This window comes from Micromesistius poutassou, assembly GCF_964030765.1.
Source record: "Micromesistius poutassou genome assembly, chromosome: 20".
NCBI lineage: Eukaryota > Metazoa > Chordata > Actinopteri > Gadiformes > Gadidae > Micromesistius > Micromesistius poutassou.
The window spans coordinates 9,660,188-9,675,187 of NC_140290.1; the positions used below are offsets into that span (position 1 = coordinate 9,660,188).

The 15,000-nt window shown below is 48.1% G+C and overlaps 1 protein-coding gene across 3 annotated transcripts in view; it reads right to left on the reverse strand.

Annotated features, from left to right (window-relative positions):
• LOC311365380 (uncharacterized protein) overlaps positions 1–15,000 on the reverse strand; it is a 38,645-nt gene that overhangs the window by 10,282 nt on the left and 13,363 nt on the right. For 2 of the 3 annotated variants that reach the window (XM_084484894.1, XM_084484895.1), the window contains exons 2-6: positions 9,550–9,756; positions 7,605–7,673; positions 4,222–4,385; positions 2,850–2,958; positions 1,652–1,756 (exon numbers count right to left, since the gene is read on the reverse strand). In XM_084484894.1, the coding sequence (XP_084341020.1) occupies positions 1,652–1,756; positions 2,850–2,958; positions 4,222–4,385; positions 7,605–7,673; positions 9,550–9,756 (654 nt within the window). The remainder of the gene's footprint in view (positions 1–1,651; positions 1,757–2,849; positions 2,959–4,221; positions 4,386–7,604; positions 7,674–9,549; positions 9,757–15,000) is intronic. The other variant, XM_084484896.1, reaches the window with a different exon arrangement.

Sequence of the window (15,000 nt, forward strand, 5' to 3'; positions counted from 1 at the left end):
GTACGATCACCTCTCAACACAACTCTCAATTCAATTTATCTGACAAAGTGTCAGCTTTGCTTTCTATACAAACACATATGTGCGCGCACGCACACACACACACACACACACACACACACACACGCACACGAACACACACGCACACACACACACACACACACACACACACACGGTAATAAGTGTGATCATGACAGCAGGTGAACTAACAGTGAGGAGGATTCCTAGACAGGGGTAGAGGTCACCTCTGCTCTGTTATGGACGGATCCCGTCTGACAACACGTTTTATGACCAGCGGGAGAAAGAGAAAATGGGCCTACGTCCAGTTGCTAGGCAACAGTGATCCCCCCCCCGCCCAGTCCCCCCACCCCACCTCCACACCTCCCCTCTTTTTTCATCAATGCGGCAGGAAGGTTTGCCGTGGTGATGAACTAGCTGGAGTAGACGACGTACTGGTTTTACTGGAGCAGTGAGATGAAACTCCCAGACCCTGATTCTAAAACCACCTGAACGCCTCGTCTGTTCACCAGACCAGAGCTGCTGGCCGATGCACTGATCTTCAGAGAGAATCATTCAACGTGTGTCAATGGTACAGAGTAATTTCAGACATGGATCGCCGTGGCGATGTGTGAATCTGAGGATGACTGGAGGACTAGGGGGGGTAAGGTGGGAGAGACCTGTGGTCAAACTGCTCATTCCAAAATGGCTGGTTTTGAGATGTGCAATGAAGTGTGATCGGATTGAAATGATGACGATAGTTTGCATGTGTATATCAACTGAAGAACCGTATGAGGGGAGTCTGGTCGACATATGGTGAAATATTGGTTAAAGTAAAGGTTTTTAAGGATAACATATAAAATGCCCATGCAGTAGATGCCAAACTTCGCTAGCACTAAGCTACACGGCTTATAACACACAATAAGTAGTATTAGACCTGTTTTGAAGGCTAAGCTACGTTACCTGTTATTATAAGTACACATCGCTACAACAACACAAACATGTCCGTGGACTACAGTCACACTCTCAGTTAGCCACCGGCACCAATGACAACACCAACACAACACACGACCGACAGACAGACCGACTAGAGATGGCGCACACAAAGAACAGAATCTGAGATGGGGGGATCGAGGAACTGAGGGGGAACCCATGAAGGAACATCAAGAAAACAAAAAGTGATTAATTCACGAAGACGCTGATCGGACGATGCACGTGGAGACGGAGAAATCAAGGACGACCACCAACACCACCACCAACGAAAAATGGAAAAACACAAACCAAACCAACAAACCAAAAGAAAACAGGAAGGACCACGATGCAGCAGCAGACGCCCGCCGGTGCATGTGGACGTAGAGGACGTGGTGGATGTGAATGACCGATCACCAAGCACAGGCAGACAGGCAGGCCACCGGGAGACAACAGTCGACAAGTCACAAGCCAAAGGAAACCAAACTAACTGAAAAAAACAACTGAAAAACCAACCGAAACCAACAAAATCAAAAAACACCAGGTCGGGGGGGTTTGGGTTGAGGGCATGAGGAGGAGGAGGAGGTGGGGAGGAGGAGGGGGAAGGGGTCTGGGTGAGGTAGGGGGGGAGGTAAGGGGGGGGAGAGGTGTGCCTCGGTGGGACATTCTGACGCCGGCTCGTCCTTACTTCTGCTGGGGGAGTTCCAGAGTGTGGCAGAGGACTTGGACAGCCTGCTGTTAATGACAGGCTCCACCTGTCGGGGTAAGTTCACCGTAGAGGCGGAGCATCTGCCTGCACCGGGGAAAAACGCAACAGACAACAACCGTTGACATGGCGACGGCCCCCCCGAGTGCTGGGTGGTCGCACCTCCACCGCCGCCACTGACACCACCACTGCCACCAACACCACCTCTCTCGTCCAATCACAACGGACGGGCTGGGCGGGTCCCTCGACCAATGGACCGATGGAGATCGAACGGGGGGGAGTGAGGGGGTACTTTTGGATCATGCAATGGACTGAGCTCCGTGGTAACCATGGAGACTCACCTTTCTCCAGAGGCACATTTAAACCATCCTGTGTGGATCGGTTGGGTTTTAAATCCCAGCTCAGGAGAGGCGGTGGGGGAGACTGGGTTGGGGGGAGGTGTGGGGGGGCGGGGCGGGGGGATGGGTAGAGTTAGGTCGACGGGTTGTACCTCACCCGGGGGGGTCCCGGGGACGGCTTGTGGGAGAAATAACTAAAAGAAAAGCAATCTGAAAGCAAACAGTCCCTGCAGTCTGCTGCTCACATCCACAGTCGACCTCATTCTGTCTCACGCACACCTTGTGATCTCAAACTCTTCGAAGGTTTGACGGTTTTGAAGGTTTTGAAGTGTTGACGGAAGCAGGCTTGTTTATGTTGGCATGGACACTGTTTAGTGCATGATTGTGTGTCGTACGGACAGAGAAACAACCGCTACCCAGAACGCGGGGCGAACATTGTCTCAAATCAACAAACCCAAAGGAAGACGATTGGCTTCCAGGGATCCTACGGCCGACCAATCAAACTCCTCATACACCTAGATGTTTTCATCACGAATAACCAAATTTAACCACCAGATCACCAGGGGGCGAAACCTCGTCTCCCTTGTCCTTCGAGACCACAACCCGCAGCTAAAACTAGACTCAACAATCCCCGTGAACCGCGTCAGCCCGCCGGACCGGTGGGCGTCCAGGCGTGGGGGATGTGCTGAGGTATCGTGACGATGGGGAGTGCTGAGTGAGCGTTCCTTCGCTTCATGCACACGGTCACACGGTCCCATGGTCCCATGGTCACATGGTCCCGTGGTCACACGTGTCCCACGGTCGCCTCACGTGCACGAGCGGCCGGGTCTGGAACTACTCACTTTCCCTGCGGGACGTCTGGTTGAGGCCCCCGGCCCAGGACCACCTCTGCTGGCGGATCTCGGCCCAGGTCTTCTTGGTGGACCTCTTGATGGCCGACTCGTAGCGCTCCTGCGGACGACGGAGGGTTGTGAGGTCATGAGTCGGATTCACCACGTCACACAACGTCTAAATCACTAGCTCAAAATCAAATCGCTAAATCTAAGGGAAAACACTCATTGTTTTCCTTAGGATTGTGATTTTGATTGTGATTTGATGCGTCATTTTGGTTGTGATTTTGATTTGTCATTCTTATTGTGATTTTTATTGTGATTTTGATATGTGATTTTGATTGTCATTTCGATGCGTCATTTTGATACGTCAAAATCACAATCCTAAGGAAACACCTGTGGGTGTTTTTCTGAAGACATCTCCTGATCGTTCGGTGGGAACCAATCAAAAGAACATCTGGCCTCGCTGAAGAGGTCCCTCTGAAGATCCCTCCCATTCGTCCAATATCTACCTGAACTGCAATGTGTGATACTGGATGTAAAAAGGGGTGATTCCCCTAAGGTTAAGGGGGAAAAAAAAGGTCCAGTATGTAAAATGTGCCAGCATCTAGCTTATTTATGATGGCTTAAGCCTGCGAATAAATCAGTATGACCAATCCCAATCGGGTCTCTTTGTCATAGCCACCAGGGACAGTGCACAGTACATGATGTAGGTCAAGGGCGGGGGTAACAGCCACACATGCCTCTTACTGCATCCATAGTGGTAAACTACAATCATAGACCTGTAGTTATGGATATATGTTAGATGTATTGATCATTCTTCTAGATTCATCTCTATAGAGGATAGCACTGTTTACTTGCACTTGATTATAGGTCACTTTTGATAACATGATGTTTTGGAAACCTAATTTCTGTGAAAGAGTGAGCGCCTACTTTTAGTGATCAAACAGTGAAACAACCTAAAAAACGACTGCCCTTTGCTACACCATTTAACACACGGGTCAAAAAGTGTGTGAAACATCTAACATGTAACACCTGAAGACTGACTGGAGAGACACTTAACATTTAGGGCATCAAGCGCTTTTTTCCTTTTTTTTTTCTATGTGACTTACAATGAGAACATTTGTCAGAAGATAGAGAAACACAAATATATGGCTGTCGGTACAGTAAGGATGTTCATAGAACCAAGTAAGTGCCAAGCACTGACAATCTCTAGGTTAACCCATCCCCCGTACACAACAGAGATAGCTAGGATAAGACGCTACACAATGCTAAGTACTATTTTCAAGTGCCAGGATGTACAACATACAATAAGAGCGTACATTAAGTGCCAGGAGGTTAAACTACAACAAGAGCATAAGAGGGGTGTGGGGGGAAGCCTCACCTTGTTCTTCTCCAGCTTCTGCCTCTGCTTCTCCTCCAGGACCGAGCGGCGCTTCTCCGTCTTCAGCCGCTGCTCCTCCAGCCGCCGCCGCCGCTCCTCCAGCTGGGAGTCCCTGAGCCGCCGCGCCTTGTCCTCCTTCTCCAGCCACTGGGCCTTCTTAGTGGCTGAGGCCCCAGGGAGGAGCGAGGGAGGAGCAAGGGAGGCGGAGGAGAGAGAGGGAGAGAGAGAGAGAAAGAGAGAGAGACAGAAGAGGAGAAGGACAGACGAAAGGTCACAAACAACTCTTAACTGTTGTTAGTACAGTTCTGTTACTAACTGTACTAACAGTTAGTGCAGTTAGTACTAACTGTTTATTAACATTTTTAAATCTGTCTATCTAAAATGAAGGTGAACCCTTGCCACCAGCCAATGGCGGAAAGATTTGACCATCAGGCAGGTAAAATAACACAACATATACTGGATCTATAACACTTTCCCCGTAGATCTTCCCACTCTGACAGTTCGAAAGACAAAGTTCTAAAAGTAAACCTTGGACCTTGACGTTGGTCGGTACACCTGTCGATAAAACCCTCACGCTTCTCTGCCCTCAAATCCACCACCGCTAATGACCCAAGGAGTAGCACAGCAACGGGGAAACAATCTTATCGGCTTCCACCTCCGCACTGAAGGAGAGAGCGAGGGGAGACGTGGATCGGGGGGACGGCAGGCTGAGCGTTGGCTACAGCTCCCAGGAGGCTCCCCGTCGGGGCTAATCAGCGGTACGTTTCCCCGCTGCGCTGGAACAACAGCGCCCGTCAGCCCCCCCCGCCAGCGTCCCCGTGTCGCGCTCGCTGCTGGCAGCCGAGCGGTGGCAATTAAAAGCAGCCATCAATCCCTTTGAATTAACCTCCGCTAGCGTTTTGGCTAGCAGCTGTGTTGCGTTCCCCCCCCCCCGGCCACCCGGCCTCCCACTGGGCCTCGCTCCCCTAGAGGAAGATGAATTGTACTTCCTGTTCCCCCGTCCCTGTCCCATCCCGTCCCTGCCCGGGGGAGGGGGGGGGGGGGGGGACAGGAAGTACAATTCATCTGCACATGGACTGACTTTGAAAAGCTATGCTAGGCTAGGCTAATGGAGACAGTGATGTAGCATTAATAATGGCTGCTCTAGCTATGTGAACGACTGAAATGACGTTATGGAGTGATTAAGGGGAGCATTAAGATGTTTTTTGTCTTGGTGTATATATTGGAGTATATCTTATTGCCGTCTTTCTGAATACTCATAAAGTATGCAGTGAATGTGTTTTAAATACGCCGAGTGCTGCTCAGATACAAATGTAGCAATGGAGGTATCTGCATTCCTTCACAGGGAAGACATCTCCTCAGGAATCCCATTAACTTAATCTGGATGGGAACACAGATTAGGTCTAGGTATGGTGTAGTATGGTGGCTTTGAAACAAAACTCCGGGGATTTTCGATAAATTGTGACACAATTTATGCTTTTTTCTGTTCTGTTCTGTTTCTGTTCTGTTCTGATAGATAGTGGCACAGACTTTTCATTGAAAAGCAATGCTGAGGTTTTTGTTCAAACTGATTTACACTGTTTCACAATCACAAACGCCTCTAAGGGAATGCCAGTCCCTTATTCCCACATTGTCATAGATTCTTCAGAAAAATGTTCCACAAGAACACATCACGGCATCACGGCTGCGCTCCAAACCGAGCAATGTGTTGCTGTTTATGTATTGTTGTTTATCCTCCGCCACATGTCAGCCAGTCAGTCGGGCGCGCTCCAACGCTAAACCTGTTGAGTTAGCAGCACTCGCAGCCACTCAGACACAAGGGAAAGCCTCTCTAGTACCGACTGCTGTTAGACAATACCACAGTGTAGCCCCTACTAATGAGTCTGATTAATTAATTAAAGCCTAATCTGTCACAGAGCCATGGCCTCGCACGCCGGTAACTACCGCACCATTCGTCACCTGCCAAGACCCCTGGGCACGGTCGGGGAGGGGTGATTCCCAGCAGGAAGTCTGATCGACCTGGGCTATTCTGATTGGCTGCTCTTGCTTCTGGTTTAAGTTCAACCCAGAGAGGGAAAGCTGGGATCTGTATGTTAGATCTAGTCTCCTTATATGTTTTATGGCTGTTTTAGATCTGGTCTCCTTAGATCGGCTTTGGAGTTTTCCCCTCAGGGGCGAATAAAGAGTATCAATCAACATCTGTCAACATCAAACCACATCTGAAATCACGAAAAAACGCTTTGTAGGCGTGGTATGCTGGTTCAGTGAGACAGAGCGACGGCGTTAGTGAGTGTGAGTCGCTTGAGAGATGAAATGAGGAGTGAATAAAAGTGTTCAGGTGAAAAAAGCGGTTGGTTTGCGACGGCCATTAAGACCAAACAGAAAACACAGAAACGTAGAAATCTGTCGACGGCATGAAGAAAGGAAAGGACTGTTTAGAAAGGGCCGGAGAGGTGGAGAGAAACAGAAATGGCCCACAGACATCACAAGTTAGAGAGAGGTCATGGCGTGACTGTAGCGGACGCTTGGGTCGTTGTTTTTGATGTGGTTGTTGTTTTTGTTGTTGTTTAACTTACCTTGCACTTGGGTCTGTTGCTCTGCAGCCACAGAGGAAGAAAAAACAACCAGAGTACGTCAACAAGCATCTGCCCGGTCAGAGCCGAGCCCAAGAGAGAGGGAGAGGGAGAGAGAGAGAGAGAGAGAGAGAGAGAGAGAGAGAGAGAGAGAGAGAGAGAGAGAGAGAGAGAGAGAGAGAGAGAGAGAGAGAGAATCAGAGAGAGAGAGAGAGAGAAGGAGAGGGAGAGAGAGAGAAAGAGAGAGAGAGAGAGAGAGAGAGAGAGAGAGAGAGAGAGAGAGAGAGAGAGAGACGAGGAGGGACATGCACACACCAGGTTAAAAGTAGAGAGGTAAACGAAGAGAGAAATCAACGGCATAGAAAGAGGCCAAATGGAATCGAGTAGAATCGAATAGAAACAACCCACACAGAGTACAGTAGAGTAGAATAGAGCACAACAAAGTAGAGAACAGTAGACTGTGTGTTAGTAGGGCTCCAGTATGCATGCAAAAGGTTTTGTAAAGAACCACCACAGATGACAGCGTATCGTGTATAAAGAGTCTTCCACACAGCCCAACACAGGCCTATACAGACTGCATCAGGGTCCTATGATACTATGGTACTATACAGGCTGCATCAGGGTCCTATGATACTATGGCCTGTGCAGACTGCATCAGGGTCCTATGGTACTATGGTACTATGGTACTATGGCCTGTGCAGACTGCATCAGGGTCCTATGGTACTATGGTACTATGGCCTGTGCAGACTGCATCAGGGTCCTATGGTACTATGGTACTATGGCCTGGTACTCTGGCACTCTGGTGCTCACCAATGTATTTCGCCCGCTCCTCTCTCCTCTCCTTGGCCTGCTTCTGTCGCTGCTCCGAGCTCATCAAGTCTAGAGAACAGGAGAAAATAAATCATTTATAAGTTCATTAATATTTCATGTTGTTTTTAATTTAAAAATGTTGTTAAAAAAGCCGAAGCTGAACAGTGAAATATACACTGTTCAGCTTCAACCCCCGTTTCACCTCTAATGAGAGTGCATGCTGGGAAAATACGTTTTCAGGTTAATTGATATAATGTGCCAAATAACATGTAACAAATATATTTGTCAAGTGAAGCTCTGTAACAAAATGTCTGTCCGTCTGTCCGTCTGTCCGTCTGTCCGTCTGTCTGTCTGTAGCTCTCTGTGCTGTAATGCAATAGGTAGGCCATGGGGACGATCCTAAACCAATCACAATCGAGGGCCGCCCTGCCGCATCTTCCAGCCAGCGTTTCTGTGGTAACAATGGAACCTACCCCTTTTTTAGCTTTCTTCCCCACCCGGTTCTACCTGACGTCCTCACGGCCCTTCAAAGTGTGGTTTGGTCCCAACTGCCATTCTGTACCATCACTCTCAATGAAGCGTCAACTTAAACCATCAAATTGATTTCAGATATACCATGTGTGAAACACATAGAGTGAGGGGTTAGCATTGTAATCTGGCTTTTAATCGCCCATTTGGCTTGGTTCCTTGCATCTGAATGTGGTATTGTTTCCATGGAGACTGAGATGGGGGAGAAAGCGAAGTACTGATGGAGAGGGACGGCCAGCTGTAGAACAGATGCCCATAAGCTACCATAAATGTATATTATATGGCTAGTTTCCTCTCATATTAGACCTATTTCTTATTCAGTTACAATTGATCATTCTATACTGAAGGCTACTGTGAAATCAATGGTGTATTAATATGCATGGCCAGCCCATATATCACTGTGTCATCATCATCATTACAGATAGGTCTGGCGTCTCCTCTAGTGACACAAGACGCCACAGCTAGCTTGCATAGCGAGCTAGAGCTATCAAAATCCCATAGGGATGTTGAGGCGTACAGCACACTCCAGGCGACATGCTATCTGGTCCAAGAACAGGCTATTGTGCTCCATGGTGCTCCTTACTAACCTCCTATATTCTAATAACTTCCTCTTAATCCTAACCGTTATATATATATGCTCCTCCAGCACCTACCGGTATTGCACTCCTTGTTCAGAGTTCACCTAGATTCTGCACACCCCTCTTACACACTTATTGTATGTTGTACGTCCTGGCACTTAAAAATAGTACTAAGCGTTGTGTAGCATCTTATCCCAGCTATCTTTGTTGTATGCGGGGAATGGGTTAACCAAGCTATTGTTGGTGCTTGGCACTTAATTCTATGAATATCTCCACTGTACTGACAGCGATATATTGTTTCTCCTTTTGACAAATGTACTTATTGTAAGACGTTTTGGATTAAATCGTCTCCTAAATGTGAATATACCATCCCTGGAAGAAGGGATCCCTCTTCTGCATTCTTCTCCTTGTTTTGAGGAGTAGTTTCACTGCCCTTAAGGGTAGTAGTGTGGAAGTGTCTATAGTTGGGGCCGGTCCAAGCCCTTAGAGACCTTAGAGACTCCAAGACGTCACCCTAACCGCTAGGGGTGTGAATCTCTTGGCACCTCACGATTCGATTCGATTCAGAGGTCAACGATTCGATTCTAAAACGATTATCAAAAATATATATATACACATCTGAGTTTGCTCATCACTTCCTACAAAAAAAAAGATTATTATTATTATACTTTTTATTCAATTTGTTTCAGATTATTAATTTTTCTGCATCGAGACGGAACTGTCTAGAGAGAATCGCGATGCATCGAAGAATCAATTATTTTTCCCACCCCTACTAACCGCCTCCCCGATCAGTCACCACAACCAGTTTACTCTCTGGGTGGCTTGGCACAACAGCTTACCTTTCTTGGGCTGTGGGCTGGTGTTGGGGGTGGACGTGGGGCCCTCGGTCCGGGAGGAGGGGTCCGTCTTGGGGCAGGACTCGGAGTTAGGGGAGAGGTCCGTGACGGCCGAGTCGGCCGGGCTCAGCAGGTCCGGGTCGGGGTCCTTGCCCGGCGCCTGCTTCTCGTCCATGATGTTGGGGTGACATTCCGGTGCCAAGGGGAGCGCTGGAGGAGGAAGAGGAAGATGGACAAGATGGACAAGATGGACATTATTATTAATGTTAATAACATTAATAACCGCTGTGTTTACTAGTACTAAGGTTCAGGGCAGGCTGTTTGGTCATTTATCCAACACACTGAATACAGTGAGTGAATACAGTGAATTCATTGAATACATTGCATTCAGTAAATTCAGTGAATTCAGGTACATTTGACGTTGACGCTGTGCACCGTTTGCTCCGTTAGCAAGTCACTAGATCTGCTTGGCCTCATCCCTGGTAAAGCAGTCGACGCCCGTTTGCGGTTGCTAAGACGATACTAGATTCAAATCAAAACGAACAGCTTGTGTGTTCATCACGCTGCAACCTTTTGCTCAGAGGTGACAGCCCCTCATCGACTTCATTAGGGAAACACTTAGGGAAACGTGCTCATTACTCATCTCATTTACACACAGTGCTCGTTCACACCTACTCAAGCTCTCCAGAAGTCAAACCCACCAGCGATCCATAATCGCTAAACGTCCAATCGGCCAGCAGTCAAACACAGCAGATAAGGGAAGCTCAACCACAGAACCAACCCACACATGGTGATGGTTGGTTTGAGGATGTGGGTCAGGAGGACAGCCACATTTATAACTCCTCAAATTCTTCAGAAATACATACTTGAAACCTATACCCTGTCATGATGAGCAATGCTAGCAGGCTAGTCATGCAGCATGACCCCTTAGCTTCCTTAGATTGTCTTTAACATTGCTCTGGCAACACACTAGCCGAGCCAGGCAGGGGAAGCAGAAGGCTAAAGGCTAAAGCTACAGCAAGCTACAGCAGCCGCACTCCATAACAAACCAATGGAAGAGAGCTAGCTAAGAGGTGCCCATGGGAGTGGATGGCAGAAAATGACAGAGCAGCACTTATCGTGCAGCTAGCTTTAATTAGCACTAATGACAGGGCGAGGGTTATGTTAGATGAATGAAAGAAAGGAAGAAAGAGGGGATATTGAAGGTAGATAAGGGAAATAACATTTAATTTCATGATCTATTCAGGTAGGTAGTGGTTAGAAGATAATGGAGTGAGTGGCCTGGGGGGTAGAGGGATGAGTAATGGGCTAAATGGAGGTTGGTGCCCATCACTTGTTGCCCACAAGGTCAAGGCAACCATCTTCCTCTCCCTTGGCCAATGAGAGACCCAGACCGAGTGTCACATGCCCACCAAACCTCATAAATCACATAATCACCGGGCTACTCTCCATACGCCCTCCCCCCCCCCTTAATTATCACAGTGTTTGGCTCTCCACAACAAAACAAAGCCCCATAGACTCATAATGGGATCCAAACAGATTGAGCGGTATCGCTAATGCTATTGTAATCAAATGATAATCAAGATTCTGTTTTGTACACAGAATAAAACCAACGGAATCAACGACGCCAGATAGTCTTCTCGAGGGATGATTGATGAAACTTTTCGTTGAGTCAGTTGACCACACGGGATAATATAAGACCTGGGCCGTATACAGTGGAGGGTAAAAATATGTCTAATCTGGACAATAACGAGTAGGAAAGAAAAACAACGCAGGGTTTTGGAGAGCTACTCTGCAATTCTTTGTTACTTTAATCACATACAGTGGAATGGCAAGTTCTGGGCTCCTTAGGCGTTATATGTAGTTAAACGCAGACCACGCTTAGAAATACATGTTTCTATCTACTATTATATCATGCTTGTGGCCGAAATCAAGTATTCAGCAATTAAGCCCACAATATGTTAAACTCCCCCCGAATTAAATTACATCGTCAACTCAATGATGTCGGAAGTCGGAAATCTCTTTATTTTCTCTTTATTTACCTGGCGGCCATCTTGGTTCCTAACGCTAGTAAGGTGGGGGAGACTGAATGTTTCCCTCTATTCTATTCTATTCTATTTCCCTCTCCACGTGGGTTTGGTTCTGTGTTGCGGTCCAATGTAATTAAGTGGTGAGCAGCGTGTTGGGTATGTAGCACCCGGGTGTGGAGGCTAGCACAGGCCTCTGATGCCCGGACACTAGAGCAGCAGGAAGGAGGGAAGGGCCAAAGAAATACAGACAGACAGAAAGAAAGAGAAAGAAACTGAATAGCAAATAAACCATAGAAGTATTATACACATATGCACCACAATTAAGGCCAATGTCAGTGGTGTGGAGGAAGTAGATCAAGAGTTAGAATGGTTTATTACGAAAACTGTTTACATTATGGCTTTATGATATGAGGGTGGCATGTGGCTCAGGAGGTAGAGCGGGTTGACTGGTAACAGGAAGGTTGCTAGTTCGATCCCCGGCTCCTCCTAGCCGAATGCCGAGGTGTCCCTGAGCAAGGCACCTCAACCTAACTGCTCCCGACGAGCTGGCTGTCGCCTTGCATGGCTGACACCGCTGTCAGTGTGTGAATGTGTGCATGAATGGGTGAATGTTGGGTAACATTGTAAAGCCCTTTGAGGGCCACTGGTTAGAAAAGCGCAATATAAATGCAGTCCATTTACCATGATATAAATTCTATGTATCTATATACTAACGGTTCAACTGTCTACATCCACACAGCTCTGCCTGACGGCCAACCCCCACATACCCCCATGTCCTCTCGTGGTACCCCACATCCACAACGATTAGCATAATGGACGGAGAAGCCAGCAGTGATACAAAGGGGTGTTGCTGGTGCCTCTCCACCCCCGCCCCCACCCCCACCCCCACCCAGGGCCGCAGAAGAGGGGCTGGTGCAGTCACAATTCAAAGGCTTCCCAGCAGGTGCAGCTCAGGCCTACAGACCCCCTCCCCCATGTGACCATTTCCAATTAACACACAGACACAGATTCACCGTCACGTGGTGCTACCCCCCCACCCCTCCGCCCCCACGGTCATCCCCACCACCCTCATTCCCACCACGCCCCCATCACAGCCACCTCCTCCACCATCGCAACCACCGCGACACCACCACTACCCTCCCTATCCTATACCCTCCCATCACAGCTACCTCCTCCCCCCTCACAACCACCACCACGCCGTCCCTACCCTCTCTATCCTACCCTCCCATCACCACCACCACTACCTTCCCTATCCTACCCTCCCATCACCACCACCACTACCCTCCCTATCCTACCCTCCCATCCCATCACTTTCTTCCCATCAGCGCACCATCAACCCCAAACCCCATCACAACATTTACACGCTTTTATCCAAAGCGATTTACCACCATTCATTCACCAGCACCACCTCCACTACCAGCACCACCACCACTACCCCCACTACCATCCCCCTACACCTCACCCCCACTCGTCCCCTCCACCTCGTCACACACCCCAGCTACTGCTACGTCTCCGGTTACAGAGCGGCTGCAGGGGTTATAAATAGAGCTGGGGAGCAGGGAGACGCTCATCCATACATGGGACAGGGGTCCTAACCGAGACACCTCGGGACAGGCGCGCCAGGGGCAGCCTTCCAGGCAGGACAGATAGACAGGGGGGGTGGGGGGGGGCGCGTCGCTGTAGTTCATCGGCTGGACGGGGGCTAGCCAAGTCTCACCGCCTCGTGCTTTTTATTGGAAGGCAGAGTCCGACTGGCCCAGCCCCTTATAGAGTTACTAACAGAGAGTCTAGAGCTGATTTACTGTTTGTGTTTACTCCCCTGCGTCTAGGCTTGATTTACGGTTAGGGTTTGTGTACGGGATACGAGGAGTTTAGTTTAGCCGGGGGCCGTGCTACCAAAGACAATGTGGTTCACAAGAAATGAAATGAGAATCTGTTATATGGTCGATGAGCTCAGGGCCTGTGCATACACGACCTACATTTCCTGGTCAGGGATTAATAAAGTACATCTGATCATCACCATTTTCCGCAGCGCTGTCGTTTCTAACTTGTCTATCACTCAATGTGTTACGTGTACCAAAGCCGCCGGTAGATCTTCTACAGTTTTACCAACACAGAAGAACTATCATCTTCATTCCTGCTGACCCTTGACCCCATCTTCATGGAGGTGGAACTAACAAGCTACCTCTCAGGGTCGAAGGTTGTGGGTCCAATTGAGATGGGTTCCATCATGGTGGATATCTTGTGTTTGGTTTTTTTGTTCGTAATGAGGTGAGCTGAGCCAGACAGAACATCATGAGGTGTGAAACACCTCATGATGTACATGTGTGTTTGTTTGTGTGTGTGTGTGTGTGTGTGTGTGTGTGTCTGTGCATGTTGTTGAGAGAGTGGGATCCTTGTTGCAGAAACAATGCATGCCGTGCATGTGTGTGACTGTGCACACGCAGGCGCACGCTCTGGAGATTCCTCCGCTGAGGGGCGATGCACAGTGTAGCTAGTTCCTTGTTCTGTCTTTATACCTACATCCCTCATTGTGTGTGGTTTTGTAGTTACTGCCACAACACATTTACCTACATATTTTAAGTGTTCTAGCCATCCATTCGTCCATCCATCCATCTTTCTATCTATCCATCTATAATCTATCTATCTATCTATCTATCTATCTATCTATATATCTATCTATCTGTCTATCTGTCATCTATCATATATCTCTATCTATCTATCTATCGATGTATTTATCTATGTATCTATCTCTCATGTCATCTATCATATATCTCTATCTATCTATCATATATCTATCTATCTATCTATCATCCATCCATCCATCTATCATCTATCATATACCCATCTATCTATCATATATCTATCATATATCTATCTATCTCTGCCGTTGCCCATATGTATGTATATGAATGTGTGTGGGTGTGTGCAGCAGTCAGTGTCATCTGTGTTAGATTGTAAAGATGTGGGTCAGGCCGACCTCCGGAATCCCAGGCATGTGTGTTTTCCTCGCGTGTGTGTGTGTCTGTTCTTTTATCTATGCATGTGTGTGCCTGTCAGCCACAGGGCCCATCTAGCATACGAGAGAAGACTGAGTCGAGGGACGTATGGCGTGGTTATACACAGAATAAAGAGCATGTAAAGTGCAGCGGGAGGAGGGCGCTTGTTTTACCTCCCGGTCGACCAAACGTAGGAACACTGCTGTTAGGGTATAGGGTTAGTGATTGGAGAGGTTAAATCGCTGTTTGAACTCTCAGTTGATCAGACACCAATGCCCACGTCTGGGTTGTGTGTGGTTCTGTTCCTCACTGGTGAGTGGATGCACACCTTGAGGCTCAAAATTGTTCTAGAGCCGGTGAAATCAGACAGCTTTATTGGATTCTAACAGTGGCTGAGGAGACAGGATAGAGTAGTGATTTGGGTG